The sequence below is a fragment of the Betta splendens genome, chromosome 3 (genome assembly GCF_900634795.4).
Source record: "Betta splendens chromosome 3, fBetSpl5.4, whole genome shotgun sequence".
NCBI classification, from domain to species: domain Eukaryota; kingdom Metazoa; phylum Chordata; class Actinopteri; order Anabantiformes; family Osphronemidae; genus Betta; species Betta splendens.
Genome location: NC_040883.2, coordinates 8,547,377 through 8,565,791, shown reverse-complemented (window position 1 = coordinate 8,565,791; position 18,415 = coordinate 8,547,377). Strand labels below are relative to the sequence as shown.

The window sequence follows — 18,415 nt, the reverse complement described above, 5'->3', positions numbered from 1 at the left end:
CACACACACACACACACACACACACACACACAGAGCTGGAGAGCGTGCGCGTCTTCGGGACTGTGGTCTGGTGTTTGTCCTGCGTCTAATCTGTGTTTTGGATTTTTTAATTTTAGCCCCATCTGGGGCGGGCAGGTGGGCCACTGTCTGTTACACGATCTGGGGAATCTTTGCCAAAAAGGGATCTGTACAGTAGAAGGCTTGAAATATGTTTATGAGCAGGCAACTATGGCGACAGTATGGTACAGTCCTGGACTCAGGACTCGGGGGAATTGCTTTTATTTAATTATTAATTGGAAGGTTCTTTAATGCGAAACAATGGTGTGTGGTCACATCTGATGCAGTATGTTCACACTGTGCTGGAATTATGCAGGGATGTAAATTACCAGCAACATACAGTAACGGATGCTTGACTCGCAACGACCCACTGTCAGTCTTTCTTAAAATATTGATTGTAAGCAGATTTAAGGAAGCGAATGAAACTCACCACCGTTTTCGTTTTTCATTTTAACGGCACTTTTTTACGAGTTCCTTCACTCCTTGGTGGAGCCCTGTTGCACGGCTCTCGTCCTCGTCCTCCCCTCCTCCTCCCCGTCACATTTTATTTCAAACGGAGTGAAAAGCGAGATGGTTTTTAAACCGAGCTCCACTGTTAAACATCTGCTTTTAAACCCGAACTGTCTCCCAGCTTCTGTCTCCTCATTTGTACACAGAATTAAACCGAGCAGTTGCCAAGCCGGAGTGGAGGCATCTGGTATTTAGTATCTGTGTATTGTCACAGACTTGCATTTAGGTTGCCTTTCAGTTTCGGTGGCGATAAACAGCCTTCAGCCTGATAGCGGTGTTGCTGAATGGAGCTGTGTGTTTAGTGTCAGCGTGGAAGAGGACTTGCTGACTTGGGTCTTTCCATTCTGTAAACCTTATTTGACTCCCCAACAGAGGGGTGAAATGGGGCGGGGAGCCACAGAAAAGAGAGGAGATTAGGCTACTGTTAAAAAATCGCCCTGATTGTACGGCGCCGTGCCTAACTGGGTTGCCCGATTTTGATTCTTTTCTTTCTTTCTTTTTGGCGTGCACCCCCCACCGCCCCCCCGCCCTGCCCACACGCACCAAATCATGCGCCACATTGGAAAATAAATAACATTTTTAACCGTTTGCGGTTCCTCTGGGTCGAACACATACTGACAAGCTAAATAATTTGTATGTAGCACGGAGGCCACGGACGAAGTCCGAGGAGCACCGCACACAGGCGTGCGGGAGGGGGGGCTCTGGGGGCTCATGCCCCTGCACTTTTCCCACGTTGAGCAAAGTACCCCCCTCAAAAATAATGATTTCCCATTAATGGTGCCATAAATCTCTTGGTGTCTCAATATTTAAAACATTTTGGCTGACACAGATTATGTGTATCTCCCATTTGATGAGAACTAACGTACATAAAAGATGAAACTCAGATGAGAATCTGACCTGAGACATAATAATGCTGAGTTCTACATATCACCCACAAACAATCAACCACATCTTTTTGCTCAGTGAATATCTAAAGAATAGCGTAGGACTTTCATAGGTTAAACTTTCAGTGTGTTGTGTGTTTTTTTGTGCTTTTTTTTCACTTCTGCAAAAAAGAGATCGATGTCACTGCTGATAGCACAGGGTTTGTGCACACGCGAGATCCTTCCAGTGCCGGTGCTGATAAACAGCCACCCCGCACAAAACAACCAGGAGGTGAATAAATAGAAGGAACCGAAATCAGAAATAAAAATTGATTCCTCTCTCGCTAAGAAATCTGCATTTCTGTCGTGACAGTTGCGAAACGGTGTGAGCTGATGTTGAATTGCTTGCGCTGTAGCGTCTATCAAATGCGCCTGAAACAAATACAGATATTTTTAATTTAACAGCTTCTGGATACGAGACATATCAAACATCTGTTGTGTGTTTCTTTTTGTTGCTTTCAAGTTTTTCGTTTTTTTTTTTATCTTACTTGTAACTATGTTCATCAGGTCTTTAGACTCGTGGCTGTCAGCACATCACAAGCCCTTAACCTCAGCGCAGAACAAGGCCAGTGTGTACAATCTGACGTCGACACCTTCGCCTCAGATTGTGCTGCTGTCAACACATTCCCAGGTTGTCGCTGCGCATCTTTAGATTCGCGTTTGGGAGGTGATTGTGTTGATAACAGGCGGGCTGTTGCACTAAACTGTGCATCATCGTTTTTTGCTGCGGGGAGGAAGCGGCGGAGGGCGAGGTCAAAACCGTTATCAACCTATCATATCTCTGACAGCTACCTGTCAAAATCAGGTCGCAGGAAGAGATGCGAGGAGATCCTGTGATGCTGACATAGCCCAATTTAACTCTCTTTCTTTTTTTTTCCTTCTGTCTCATTTAGCATTGTTAATTTTTCACTCGCGATCCAGCATATGCTTAGTAAGAATGATGATGATAGCAAGGGTGAAAAAAGAAAAGAACAAACAGGGGGAGAAAGAGGCGGTGGCGGTGCAGGTGCTGCGTTGAGGGTGTGTGTGCGTGTGTCTGCGTTGAAGTGGGGGGGGGGGGGTGCATCTCAGGACTATGGTGTTTCTGAAAAGCTTATGAACTGTCAGCGTTCTGTCAGCGAGGGAAATAGCGCGGTCCGTGAACCCGTTTGATGAATTTGACTTTGTATTGCGTTCGCACATTTGAGCAAGGGAACCGAGAGACAATGAGAGACAGAGGAGAAAAAAAAAGTGCTGTAATGTGCGGAGGGTTGGTTTGAAGTGGCACTCAACACACCTTCTATTTGTCTCCCTCCCTCTTTGTGCTGCCTGTGTGCGTGCTCCAGATGTTGGGGAGGACTTGGGGAAGACAGCTGGAAGTATTCAACCGCCTCTGTCCCAGCACCGCGAGCGGAGTCTGGCCTCATCCTCCAAGGACTGTCCCTACTGTGGCAAGTCCTTCCGCACCTCGCATCATCTCAAAGTCCATCTAAGGATACACACAGGTCAGTATGTGCACAGACATCACAGCTCCAGCCAAAAGCATGCGCTCAATATCTCCGACAATTAAACTTATACTGCACTTCATACAAAATGTACTTTACTGCTCCTGCTAATCCTTCGGGAGACAGAATGACATATTGTTTTAATGAATATCGACTTGGGGATACTGCAGTCAATCTAACTGTGATTTGATAGATCTGACTCAGATTAATTGATAACATATTAGTTATTGACAAATGTTGCATTGCTTCTCCCTCGGTAGCCAGAAAGAAAGAGAACTCGCAGGTTTCGTTTCAGGGTTGCAGATTTATGAGTTTGGGCTTTAGGTATAATCAGATATGAACATGTGGTCACATACTCAACCAGACCAGATAATTTATTCCAACTGACAGAAAAATGACTTCATTCATATGGTGGAATATGTATTTCCTCAGAGCATCCCTCCATGTGGCTTAAGGCCATTGTTATTCAGTTTTTTTCATACTCATCATTTCATTGAGCTCTAATTAACACAACAAGGGTTCAGTGTCCTCCGATGACATCACTCAGAGGGCAATTTCACACTCGCTAACTCTGAATAACTTTCAAAAGAAAACAAAGGCGGCCTGTCCGCAGTTTAGGGATATACGTGAGACGATGTGCCCAGTAGATTTAGCTTAATTTTTTCTTCCAGGGTTAGGGTTAGCCAGGTTAGCCAGGTTAGCAAAGGTTAGACAGGTTAGCAAGGTTAGCCAGGTTAGCAAGGTTAGCCAGGTTAAAGTGACAATTAGACCACAAAGAGGACACCAAATACAGCAAATACGGCATGAATTGTTTCATTCTCAGCCTTTCTAGAGATGTTCTTGAAAAGCTGCGTCTGACCATCCTGACTTTTATTAGTTCCTACATTTTAGTAGAAAGTAATCCTCGGGTACCAGCAGAGACTCCGAGGCTAAAACACTCACAGCCGAAAATGGAAATCCCTTACAGCTGAACAAAATCAATGCCTGGATTTCTCCTTATTCTCCTTTTCTGTCTCCTTTGCCTTTTTTTCATTTTTTTTTCATTCTTCCCCATGCACTTAAAAGGATGAATGAAAGACCACCCGTGCTGTAACCCCCTTTTTGCCTTCCTTAATAACAGACACATACTGTACCTCCGCTCTGGAAAGGAATTAGAGGAAAAAGCTTTACACTGTAGCATGCTAACGCGTCTGGCGTACACTCACATAATTAGGATCCCTATGTTAAACGGTGCATCCAGGTCACAGCCAGACAGCGGTGTTGTTTCCTGGGAGAAGGAGGAAGGGGGGGGGGGTGTATTGGGGCTTCTGTTATCCTGTGGTGAGAGAGCTGAGTTATGTCTGCTTTGTGTAGTACAGTAAGGATACCCACAAGGGCCATATTTTATCACAGAGGAGGCCGAAGCCTCGACTCGGCCCTGGCATTAATTCATTTGCCAAACACACATGCAGACAAGCAGCCGTGCACAGTGTACTACACACTTGTATGTCAGCTGTACAGCGGAGCTAAATGCTTAATGCGGAGCGCCTCTGCACCTAGGAGCACAACTGAAAAAGGTTAGCGAGAATGTTGTCTTTCGCGGCGGAATGTATCTTTGGATGTGGGCCTATCTAAGCACAGCATAGCGTTCTACACGTGGAGAGAGAGAGAGAGCGAGCGAGAGAGAGAAAGAGAGAGAGAAATCCTCTTGATGCATCGCCAGAATGTGGCCTTTAAATCATTCCTGTAACCTAATCATATTGGCTCCACTGTGAAATCCTGATTACATCCACAAGATGACTTTTACAGCGGCTAAAGATCCTCTCCTGCGCTCTGGTGACAATGTGGAGAAATTCACAGATGACAGGCGCGCTCCCCTCCTTCATCCTAATGCAACGTGAGTGACACAATGGAGTTGCTTACCGAGCCGATCGCGGCGGCATTGTGCGACGCGACGCCCAGATTAATGGGCGACTAACGCCAGCTTGAAAGGAACGAAGTGAATTTAAATTTCTCCAAAAGTTAAAGAGCTAATGTTACAGTATTCATTTCCTCTTGAACAGTGAGTGGGAAAATATCCATTAGCAAAATTAACCACAGTTTTCTAGGTAGCTAACATTGTGCGGCTGCGGCGGTACAGTGTGGGGCCACAGCTAATGAACACACTGCAGAGGGTGATATTTCATTATACAAATTAATGCTCACATTTTAATGGGAAAGTCACATAATGAATCTAGGCTTCAGTGACAGCAATTAGAGGCCCAGATTGTCCCCTTCTGGACAAGGCACTATTTAGCAGTAAGCAGCTGTGTGTAAAAAATAAAAAGGTCCTCGCTCTTGACAATAGCCACACATAACTTCAGGCAGGGGCTGCATAACCAATAAGAAGCCCGCCTCACCTTTAAATGAGGATGGGGGGGGCAATGGGAGGGAGAAAGAGAAGGGAGGAAAGACTTGCCCATGTCACTTAACCTTAACCTAACCTTGTAATCAGGATGAATCAAGTGGGACCTGTGATCTCCCTCTCCATCCCTCTCACCCCCCCTTTTTCTGTTTTTTTGAGTGTCTCCCTCCAGACACATTGTTTCTCGCTGCTCGCTGTGTCTTCTTCAGCGACTTTAATACTAAATCTAACATATGGAGGCACAGTGGGCCCACAGAAGGCGGATTCTGGTCGGGTCTAACTTGGCGTTCGTATATGGAACACACTGGAAAAAACATCTTTAACCTATGGCAGTGACCCTGATTTCACAGGGTCACTGCCAATAGCTAATATGTCTTTAGCCTTTAATTGTTCGGACACCATGATTTGAATAACAATAACCGGGCACTGTCCTCTCTGACGTGAGGTGGTCTGAATCGGCGATGGCAGTGCGATCCGCTTTTACCTCACACATACAGTACATCCCATCCCATCTTGTTATAGCAGACAACAGACACGCTTAATTCTGGCCTGTTGTCAGGCTACTGACAAAATTAACATTAATTAGCAAACGGAGCGTCTGCGATTAAGGAGAGCAGCACTCTGGCATTCCGAGGTGGACGAAACACAGTTCGATGAAGGGTAGAATAGTCTGAATCGGTTGTAGCTTACACTAATCCATTAATCTCTTTATTATACGTATATATTATTGCCATTAAACTCCACGAATAAGCAAACAACAGCGAAGCTATTATTACCGAGTCAAACGTGATCTCAGTCCCTCTGTACCACAGACCTCCATTGTTTTGCGAAAAACACTATTAAAAACACATCAAGGAGACATTGTTGCACTGGATGACACGTTCATTCATTACAGTGAACACAGCCGCCGCAATATGTTTTCAGTCACATACACTCTCCTGGTGCTGTAAATACTTAATAGAGCAACAAATTTGTCGTAATCCACAGATAAAATAGCTGCCAACCAATGTACCATTTACTCTCGTTGCCGTGATATTTGCCAGAAACTGCGGCGAAGATTTATTTCCTCAGGAGCGAATGGACGCGAGGCTGAGTGCCAGGCAGACAGGACAGCACCGAGAGATGGACGTAGCTGCTTGTGTTCTTTTTATGGAAGTTATTGACAACAAGAGAGGGATATTGTCCTTGCCAGTGTGAACACATTTAGCCAATGCTCTCGACTGTGCTGCTTCGGTGTCACCTTCCCCTCCGAGGCTATTGAACTGTTAACCCTGATAGCACCGGAGGCCTCCTCCATTCACCGCCGACCACTAACTTAAGCAGATGTGCTGAAACAGATGTAAAACAGCTTCTATTCATTATTCAGTCCCTCAAACATCCCGCCGGAGTTTTTCCCCGTCCTTCAGGCCAAATGGAAATTCATCTTTGAGTATGTTGTATCTATTAAGCTATTTTAATTGCCCCCATGTACGTGGTTTGGGATATTTATCTTTTACTTGTTTCTATGGTGCTGTCACAAATGACATGTGGGCAGATGAAATCAGTTCGTACAACACCGAGTACAGACGTTTCACAGAGGAGCGTGTCCCAGCAGTCAGGAGAAGGATCATTTATAGCCACAGAGGTGTTGCTTAAATGTTTATGAGCTCTAGTTTTTTTTTGTGAAAGCAAATGCTGCAAAAGCTGCACTTTCTTAGCGATCGTTCGTGTTTGCCCGGAACAAAATGTCCAAAGTAGTTCAACAAAGTGAAGAAGGACAACTGCAAGAAGAAAAAAAAAAGTTTCCCCTTCTAATTTTAACTCCCGAATAGCAATTTCCTGGTTTTGTGGCGGCAGTGATCTGTCATGTGGCTGGGAGGTTGTGCTGTTTGCGCTGATATCAATTAAAAGTGGATTAACGGGTACATAATGACCTTTAGCAGTAAATTGTGTGTAATGTTGCAAGGCAGGATACAGTATATTCCCCAGATGTCACACCAGGCCCCTGACGTATGATGGAGCAGATGTCTTAGCCAGTCCAAATGGCCCTCTAAGACACAAACACACACACACACACACACACACACACACACACACACACACACACACACACACACACACACGCACATACGCACATACGTAGACGCAGGCTCAAGACGACACGCATGCATAAACATGTGTTCGCACACATTCCAAATGGCACGCACGCACGCATACGTAAACACGGGTGCATTCAGAAAATGCACTTGTCATCTGTCTCGCTCGCTCCTGATATATTTAAATACTTAATTTTAATGGAAATTTGCAATAAACTAATCACTCTCTGAGGGCATTTGTATTTATTTCCAGTTTACTCGGCTCTGCAAACATCAGAGGAGAGTTTTAAACATGCAATCTTTTTATCCTTTTCATTCTCATTTTAGATATGTAGATGCTACATTAATCTTTATTTTCCTCCCAGGAACATTAACAACCTCTTATAAAGAAAGCAAAAGACAGAGGAGAAAAAAAAAGAAAGATCAGATCAGTCTAATTTCTGTCTAATTTGGCTCCTAGAATATCATTTTGTCCAGTTAGAGGAATTGAGAATGATCATTTGCATCAGGGACGTTTCCTTATTAAATCAGCACTGAGCCTCTGTTCGGCAGCTCACAGGAGAAGCACTTATTGGGTTAAAAGCTCATCTCGTATGGTTTATTTTAAATATACTCTATGCTTCATAGCCACTCTAGTGTAAGAGAAAAAATATCTGCCTTTCTATCTTTAGTCGGGAGTTATCCGTCTCCCCTTTTTGCCCCCCCATTCTTTCTCTCGTCTCTTCTTAGCATTTCCACCTTCAATTTTCTTTTGTGCGCCCTCCTATTCTTTTCTCTCCTGTATCAATATTGTATTGAGTTGGTGTTTGTGGCCCTTTATTTGAGAACTCTGCAGTAGGTCTGCAGATTGCAGAGTCTTTTCTGGAATGGTGCCCTCTAAATAATGATAAATTACTTGAGCAGTATGCCATTTGCTAATTATATCCATGATTTACTACACAGCCCGACTTAAATCATTCAAGCCAGCCTTGCGTAACAATGCCTTTTTTTTCCTTTTATAAAATGGTTTCCATGTGTATAATGTAAACATTTTATGGACATACTCCTTCTATATATTAATATACATACACAAAGCACCAGAAACATGTTTTAATTTCTTTTGCACTGATCGTCACTGATCTTTCGTTTGACAGCCTGTCATTGTTTATCCCCTTAACAACTTTCATATGTATATACGTATAAATATATTTAAAAAAAAATCAAGCTTAGCATTTTTTCCTCGCTCTGTTCATTGTTTAATGACTCCAAATCTGGCTCAGACTCCAAGCCTATTATAATTGCTAGCAGGATGTGTTCTATTTCAACATAAGTATAATTCCAGTGGAAGATCCACTTCTGGCAGAATAATGCTTGTGTTTTACCATTATCAAGAATATTCATGAATATGGATGTGCAGCATAAATAAATATACAGTATGTAAATGTTACACAGCATATTCACCCCTCTTTTTCCGTTACATAAATCACTTTAATCTGCGCATCCTGTACTCATTCTTATTGTTCTTTATCATAGGGCTTCACAGCAACAAGCGTGTGGTTCACATATATCTTCTGCAGAGATATTCTTTCTTTATATACTCATTGAGCTATAACAATAATAATAGTAATTATTATTATTATTATGAACATTTTTGAGGTATTGGCTGTGCTTGCTTTGACTGTGCTGTAGTGTGAAGATCCTATATCTGATTTATGCTTCTCAAGATAAACTGCAAATAGAGAATGTCTGAGAAAGTGAACCCTCATCACGAAGGCACAGGTCTGACAGCGAGCAACGCCAGAACAGAGGCTCAGTGACCCTGCTGCATTCTCACGCATACACGCACGCCCAAAGGCACAGAGACTCACACCAACAGAGGCCCGGCCGCGCCCCTCAGCCCCTCGCTCGCACGCGCAGATAGCATCGGGACAGTTTTGTTGTCAGTTGAAAATATTATCTCTTTTAGTGCACTGAAAGCACCATATGGTGAAATGTTTTTTATGGTGTTGATGTGAGTGATGGCTCACTTGGCGGGGCTGGATCGAGCTGGATCGACCCATATTCAGATGCCTATTGCACACACACACACATGCAGTAACACACACACGTGAAGTGGAGCAATGCCGATGTCGATGGCAGAGAGAGAAAGAAAAAAAAGACAGGATTGTTCATTGGATGCAGGATCTTATTCATTATAGCTTTGTTTTGTGTTTGATTTTGCTCTGTGCTTTATTTGTTTTCTTCTTAAACGGTAGATGCCTCTGTTTGCTTTTTCCTTTTTGAAGAAGTAGAAATTGCACGTGTTTTGATGCCAGCGAAGATCATGGCAACGGCAAAATATCCTTCTCTTTATACTAGTTAATGAAATGCATATCTTTTTTGAGCTCTACTCTTTTGACCTAATTTTCTTGACCCTAGGGTCCACATTCTCGGTTCCAATAAATAGATTTTGATATCCAGTTAGTCTAATAATCAGGTTAATTATTCACTGTTTTCCCTGTCGTTCCCTTTCTGTTTCTCTGTCTCTTTCTTGGCCTCTCAGGAGAGAAACCCTATCGGTGCCCTCATTGCGACTATGCCGGCACCCAGTCTGCCAGTCTGAAGTACCACCTGGAGCGCCACCATCGCGAGCGTCAGAACGGCTCCACCACCTCAGGCACCTCATCTGGCCACGCCCCTTCTTCTGACCATAAAGAAGACCACGGGAAGACGGCCGGTGGCGGCATCTTTGCCCGACCAGATGTCCTTCGTAACGTTTTCAAGGGAATGCCTCCCAGTCTAGACTTCAGAGCAGGTTCGTTGCTGCCACATCAGTGGGCGTCGGCCGGCATGATGTCCCCGCAAGACCGAGACCGAGATCGTGAACGTGGAGACCGTCGTTTTGACTCTTCAACTGAGAACATGAAAAATGCTGATGGTCCATCCTCCCTGGTCTCAGCAGCCTCAGATAGTCCCGCCAGCTTCTCTGATCTTAGCAGGGCTTACCAAAGCATGATGGGAAACGGTGTCCACTTTCAAGGTTCCCTGCAGGCCTTTATGGACAATTTTGTTTTTAGCTCAATGAAGAAGGATATGAAAGACAACCACAATGTAGCTCAGCTCCAGGCCCAGCGCTACCATGATAATGGTGAGCCCAAAGCCAAGCGAGCTGTCTCAGCTGACCAAGACAGGGAAGAAAAGGCTGAAGCTAAACCAAACTCTGGACCTGGCAAACCTGGGTCACAATATGAACCTCTTGATCTATCTGTGTCCGTTCGACCTGAGTCTGCATCTGAACCTCTCCCTGGCTCTTCAGTCACCATTCATGATAATGTGGCATGGCACGGTTGTCTATTCTGCTCCTTCTCCACCTCCTCATTGGAGCTCATGGCTCTGCACCTTCAGGCCAACCACCTGGGGAAAGCCCAACTACAGAGACCAGATACAGGCAAGGAACTTCGTGGAGATGCTTCTACCAACACCTCCACAATTCACTCCTCTAACAACAAGACCTCTGCTCTGACCCTTGACAAAGTGGGTGACAGAGATGGAGAGAAAAACCAGGGAGGATGGAACAACCACCACATGGACCAGCCCTACAACCCCTTCCAGAGTGAATTCTACAGACGGTTTGGTGGCTTGTATGATGGAAATCCAGGGGTGAACCAGGGCCTTCAAGCCTATATTGGAGTCGCAGAACAGGCGCTAGACCCATCAAGCCAGGTTTTTGGAGCAGCAACATCAGCTGGGGATATCCAGATCGGTGAGAATGCCTCCTGCGGAGACACTGAAGAGAACCAAGTGGGATCAGATGATGAAATTGCAAAGACTGGTGTGCACAGTGCCAGTGAGACACCCTCCGCCACCCCTAAAAGACAACAGCAACAGAATAACTCTGATGAAGATGAAGAGGAGGGAGGAGTGGCCGAAGAGGAGGAGGAAACAGATGAGGGTGGACAAATCGACATGGAGAGGGAGGATGGAGGAAGTCCAGCTTCAGAACACCTCCAGAACCACCCTAAGCTCCTCCAAGATGACTCCTCGTTGCACCCACGGAATGAGGCTCGTTTGGCAGCGTCGTCCTCTGCCATGAGTTCGCTTTCTCTTGGCCACCGATCCCAGAACCAAGGTTTGCCACTGGAGAAGCAATGGCAGCAAGGCTTGAGCCTTTTGTCTCCGGGAGGGCCTCCAGGACTGTTGAAGGCCGAGCAGCATACCCACCTCGAGCAGCAGATAAACATGCTGTCTGTCCTCAGAGCTTACAGCAATGACAACCTCCCTGCATTCAACGGCCTGGGAAGCGGAGCGGGAGGAGCAGCCACAGGGGGCATGAAGAGGCCAGACATGCCTGGTGAGTGCACTTAAGTCCTACTGTAACTGCTGTAATGCTTGCACAAACCATGAATACATATTTGATATCCAGATTTATTTTACCCCTCACATAAACACACAATACAAACGCATATAGTTTTTTTTCCTTAACACCCACAAAGGTATCTCAGACACTCACTGAAGGTCTCCAGATTGGCTCTGAAGTGATTTCACCCTTATTTCTAGCAAGTTTAGAAGCTATCAGCCTGGTGACTAGCAACAGATTAATCTTTATTACAAGTTTATATTACTGGGAGTGCGGCGCCTCCCTCCCACCCCACAGCATGGAGGGAATAACCCTGGATGAGTCAGAGCAGGACCTCAGCTCCCTGTGCCATCTCCCCCTCATGTCTCTTAACTATCTTAGCTCTCATAAAGCCGGCTCCCAAAAGCCCATTACTTTATAAGACTCGTCGATCTATGACCCTGTGAAAAATGAACTGTCAACTTTCATGATTCTGGTAAGGTTACAACCGATCCTTGAGACTGAAGCAGGAAGTCTTTTTCTTTTTTTTTGCTTTTTACACTAGTCTTTTGCTCTTTAGTGGCGGTTGCTGAAGTCCTTCTACTGTATCTTTTTATCCAACAAATATAAAACCAAAGTTGTTACCGAGCTTAGAAACATTGCTTTTTAGATACAAGACAGACACTTAAATGACACTAGTACCTGCAAAAGCAAATATGTCATGACTTTCAGACTACAGTGGGTACAGAATGTCTTTCCAGGTATTGTATTCCAGGTTTCTTTATAACAAAAAATAAATAATAATGTACTGTAAATTTGCTCCTGTACACGCATTCATCTAACCTTTCTCACCAAATCGATTGTCATGGACCCAGGCTGCCTGCACAGCCTGTAAAGGCATTTTAATGATACAAAACTCGTGTATAAATGCGTACATCTGTATGTGTTATTAGAGCAGTGCCTTTGTGTGAGAATGCCCTACTTACTGTCTAATCAGAAGGCTTGTGAAAGCGAAGCTATGCCATGTGGGCAGTTCCCTTTGCTACTAGGAATGCCTGACCTTCGTTAAACTGTAGATAAGGCTTTCTCTATAGAACAAAAGACTTTTTTACATGTTGTTGGTTTGTGCAACTCTGAGTCAAGGGTTCGCAGTAATTAGAAAACCCAGCAGGTTTGCGTGCATTCAGATTCCTGGGAACGGTGTTCAGATCTTTATGATGCCACAAAAGATAGCTTGGAAATTACAGTAAGTAAGATCAACGTGCTTTGGTCTGACGTCAACATGAATACATATACTGTAGCATGTAAGCCTCTGATTTCACTGTAGGTAGGTGGGTATCTGTACTGTGGGTAGCAGCTTTGGTTGTTTTAACAGTAATATGTATATATCAGATAATACAACATAAATTACCCGGTAGCTCTTGCAGATTTTCTTAGTGATGTCAAAAGCTTGTATATGTTCATATCAGCACGGTGGCATTTACTGTAGCTCAGATGAAAATGATGCGTGAGGGCTCGCTCTCACCACACACTTCTTATAGAAGCTCAGGTTTCCTCACATGGCATGTTCAAGTACATAAACTGCAGGCTATCGGTTTCCTGTACTGTAGTATACTGTATGTGAGTCTACGAGTGTCTGTGTGGCTGTATGGGCCCATTAATGGACTGAAATCCACAGCCTTCATGTAAACATGTAGCAATAAGTGTTGTTAGTGATGGTGCGATATCGTAATTAGTGCTATTACAGTGTCTGCGTTGCACAAACACAACTACTGTAATTACTATCATTCCAATATTACAAAAATAACTATACTGTTGCTGTTCCTTTATGAACTCTGTCAAATACTATTAGTATTTGGACAGTTTATATTGCCCGGAAAGAAATCCTACACAACTTTTGATCTTACTGTTGATGTTGTGTGCTATTTTGTCTGCCACCACAGTTGTATTAGACTACTTCCATGCCACTAGAAATATTTAAGAGGTGGTAAAACCACACACACTCAATGCACTGTTGCTTCTGAACTAACTGTTTAGCAAAGTCGAAGCATTTAAAAACATTATTATAGTGATTGTGTTTAGTTACTTAAATCAAAACTACTGTGACAAGTACTGTGAAAGTTTCAAAGCCACAACAAAGTGTTACATCTAAGTAGAAAGAACATTTCGTTCCTCTGCTGGTCTCATTGTTGCTGCGGCCCCTACTTAAAACACTCCACAGTGTAGTTATATGGTAATGCTCGCATGACTCACTTGTTTCACAGGGAAGTGCACCATCGCTGCCCGTCTTTATGTGTGCACTTGTAAAGCGCTTGTTTTGGGGTCCACGCGGCGTGAAGAGCCACCGCCACACATCCCACTGTCACTCGGTGGATGGAGGAGATGGGGGTGGCAAAGACGTCCATAAAACTCAATTCAGACCTGGCAAAATGTGATTATCTGGAGTGGGTTTGCATTAGGTTTGTATGCAAATACAGCATAAATCATTAATATTGAAATTCTCCTCTGAATCTACGGGAGCTGTTGTAGGGCACGCGCTGCACGTCTGGAGTGGCCGTCTCTTCATTAGTATGCCCAGAGGAAGGGAAAAAGGGTACAATGCACATGAATCTACTTGCACTCTGACACATAACAGATCCGAACACACGCCATGCACACGCATTCACACATCTGTAGTATTAAACCACACCTCCTTAAATTGGCACAGGAATTGGATTTATCAATAAATGTCATTAACAGCAGCAGTGGCCCTGAGGGCTCTGTAATCAGACAAGGTATCTGGTTACTGAGGTACAATACGCCGTGTAGATTGATATGAACCCCCACCATTTGCTGCACTGTAGATGTGCTTAACACAATCAATACTTGGCTGGAGTGGAGACCTATCTATAGCCATGCATTATCAAACATGAAGTATTGCATTATTCAAACAGGGCTGCACATGCCACGTCCCGCTTGTGAACATTGCTCCTTACATTGTATTACTTACATTACCTCAACCACCTTGTTCATTTAATATGTTAAATGTGGACCCCACGCGTCACAAGCCTTGAGATTGACAAGCTGGAAGCGTTGACGGGAGCGCGCGGCTGGGATGAGTGCGTAGACGAGTCCAGAGGAGGACGAGGGAACAGAGTGTGGGTTCAGAGTGGGGAGAGGTGGACCCCACCGCACCCGTTTATTTTTCACTAGTGGCCAATTACCAGTGTCAGAGTAAGTGCCCTTTAGCCTGGCTTCACTGTGAGGGGTTTGATCCATGAGTGCCGGGGTCACATGTGAACAACGTGCAGCGATACATGCGCACGCACAGAAACGCAGGAGATGAGCTAAGTCTCGCTGGTGGAGAAATGAGCAGGACACTGGAAAAAAAAAGAAAGGCTGAGGGTGTGTGTGTTTGTGCGTGTGTGTGCGTGCGTGTGTGTGTGTGTGTGTGTGTGCGTGTGTGTGTGCGTGCGTGTGTGCGTGCGTGCGTGCGTGTGTGTGTGTGTGTGTGTGTGTGTGTGTGTGTGTGTGTGTGTGTGTGTGTGTGTGTGTGTCTCTGTGTGCGTGTGTGTGTGAAAGACAGGGAGTGTGTCTGTGTGTGAAACAGGTCCTGTAAAGCGCTGATGGTAATTAAAGGCATATGGTGGGATTGGTGGGCTCGCTGTGAAGCGCAGATGTAGTGGATCACAGTTGGCATTACTGGTGTAATTTTCACTTTCTCCGGTTTAAGTGTAAGAAAGGTAGGAATAACAAATGACGCTCGCGTAAGCCCACGTACGCCGCTACAGTCGCATATGTTGGCGTCTGAACGGCGCAGACACAGTAACAGGACGGGCTCGTCTACACACAGTCCCAACCGCGCGTCTATCGGCCTGCCGCCACTTTTTGTTCTCACCGTTCACATTTTTTGTTGCCATCAGAGTTAAGGCGCTTCCTGTTTAAGCAAACACACCGGGCGACATTGTTAAAACACTTGTGTGCGAGTATCGACCCAGACGCTGCCGTCCACCAATTTCTCCCCACAACTTGATGAACAGAACTCCTCCGTTCTGTCTGGTGTGAGCTCACACACCTGCACACACACACACACACACACACACACACACACACACACACACACACACACACGGACAAATTTAAAACTTGTGATAATGCAAAACCCGGTAATTGCCAATAATACTGTCCTCATCAGGTGGTTAATTACCATGAATTTGGTTGCTGTTTGTCTCCAGCAAACATGGGAACACATACACACGTAAACACCAGCGCAAAATGCTTTGACAAGTGGAAAAGGACTCGGGTACTTATTGCTCCCAGACACCCCAGTGTTTACTAATGAGCCAGACGGATGGCTTACCTGCACAGCAGTAATTATTCAGTGCACTTAAAAGTAGCTCTGGAAGTTCAGAAAGGTGACACCGCGATAAACCCACATGGGTTCGGTGATGGAGTCCCAGTAGAACTACAGCGGCCAGTCTTCTACTTTTGCAGCAGGATGATGACATTTGAGTTTGAGGTATTTGAGGTTTTTACATCTGGGTCTGATAATCAATTGCTTTGAACGCACCAATTTTAGGTAATTAACAGTTTTGAAACTTTAAACTAGGGTGAATATTCACTTCCAAATCCTTTGTCCGCTGTCAGTCCCCTGTTTGATAGTTTCTAAGTCTGGACATTGACCAGTCTAAAGCCCTCCATCAATGAAGCTTAATAGGCTCATGCACAAAAAGCCCTGGCGCTCGTCCATAAAAACGCTGTCCCTGAATGTTCCGGGCTCATCTCTGTAGCTTTTGATGGCGTGAGCCCGGCCTTCCTGATCTTCCCTAACGATCGGTGTGCATCTTCTAGTGCAGCCTCTGCACTTCTCTGCTGTGGACATTGGCTGTGATACCTTCAAGCCTGCTCCCTGTTGTTGCTGAAGTCAGTAGCAGTCTGGTTTTACAGCTTTCACGTGGTTAGTGTCATCAAGTGCAGTAACTTCCACTGGTCAAACCTTTTCATTGTCTGTTACTTAGGACACTAGTGGTTTCCGTCTTCGTCGTCTTCTTCTTTCTAGTGCCTTTCTAGGACGTGGCTTAACATGATTTGCATTGTTGGAAACATCTGACAGCTTCTTGTAGCACACTGCGGAGTGTTTGACTTGGGCAAAGGCCGAGTAGACTGTTCAGTGATCCTTCCCACATTCAACCATCGCATGAAACATTTCAATTTTGGCTTCAAGTTGGCTTTTATTTCCTCCAGATTTGAAGCCATTGAAAGCGAATCGTTTGGTGGTTGCCGCATGTATGGAAGAGATTTGTAGCCATGACTTAGACTTTTAACTGGAGGAGCACAAATTGATAAACATCTTTTGATGGAGGGTCTTACGCGCTGAAAGAAAGCCAATTACATTAGCATTAGCAGCTCCCTGCAACTCTGAACAGACATGTCTAAAGCCAATGCAGTCATGAGCGTGCCTCCACTGTGAAGTCATCACAAACACAAACATGCCTCATGCTCACGCTGAGACTGAAGCTTCCTGTGCCGTCTTCCTCTGTGTCCAGAATCATCTCTGGTAATATGATGACTAATTCCTAAAGGGCTGTGCAAAGCGTTGTGCAGTGTAACAGACTGTAAATAAGCCTATAGATCATAGAGAGGAGGAGCTGGCTGAAGCAAAGTAAATTGACTATAAGTGTCTTGCTAGCACTAAGTCACACGCCATAATGTTGGGAAGGGCTCTGTTCCAAGGCGAGATTTAAAGTTTATAGAAGTGTTATAAATTTGGGGGAATTTCTTTGTTCTGAAATGTGCTTCACTTGCCGTTTTACTCAGAGTAGTTGAATTATATCCCCTTTTACAGATTGTCATCAGCTAATCTAATAGAATCCATTCATGTATTTACTGTATACAGCCACTTCTTTGTGCGTTTGCTTTTAGTGTTAGGGAGGAAATTTGTGCTATTTAGACATTTCCAATCGTCATTTATTGTCAACTTTGACTTTTTCTTTCACTAATGCTTCCATTTTCATCATTCGAGCCAACCGAATGAGTTTCATCCCGTCGTTATACACTGCGCGGGAGCACTGGCTGCAAATGCAACAATTAAGATGTCCTGTGTTATTTGTCCCACAAAAATTTGTCCAGTTAAATCATTTATTCATGGCGGATTCAATTGCGGGCTCGCAGGAGGTTCTTGTAAACAGCGTAACCAGATTAGATTTTCAGCTCCAGTTTGACCAGTATCCGACTGACGGAGCAGGGGATCGTTCTCCACCAGCGCCACTTCCTCCTTAGATCTCTGCACTTTCACTTTCCCACACTCCCTTTTTTCTTTATCTGTCTCTGGCTGTGTCTCCTGTGTTCCTGCCTATTGGTGGAGGCCTCCTTTGGCGATTGAGCTGTCTGGAGGCCTACAGTTTTCAGACTAAGGTGAAAAAACACTGGGTTGATGATACACTTTGCACCGCGCTGACGTGACAGCTCGTGACGGCGGGCGAACGCAAGGTGATATTTCACGTGAACAACAATATTACCAGTTTAACTTGTGCAGAGGTGAATTATCACCTTGTCGCCCAAAAGTGCAAATAGTGTAGCTTTCAAAGCGCAATTAAATGTAATAGCTCCTGTCGAGCCCTAAGGAGTGTACCTGTTGCTCACTCTCTCCCCGCCCCGCGTTGCTGCTCGGCAGATGTGATAGCTCTAAAAATATTTTCCCCTCGCTAATT

At 44.7% G+C, this 18,415-nt stretch overlaps 1 protein-coding gene across 7 annotated transcripts in view; it reads left to right on the top strand.

Moving 5' to 3' along the window:
- The window catches only part of znf536 (zinc finger protein 536), a 309,249-nt gene that overhangs the window by 242,324 nt on the left and 48,510 nt on the right, over positions 1-18,415 (top strand). For all 7 annotated transcript variants that reach the window (XM_055507615.1, XM_055507612.1, XM_055507613.1 and 4 more), the window contains 2 exons: positions 2,816-2,974; positions 9,954-11,741. In XM_055507615.1, the coding sequence (XP_055363590.1) occupies positions 2,816-2,974; positions 9,954-11,741 (1,947 nt within the window). The remainder of the gene's footprint in view (positions 1-2,815; positions 2,975-9,953; positions 11,742-18,415) is intronic.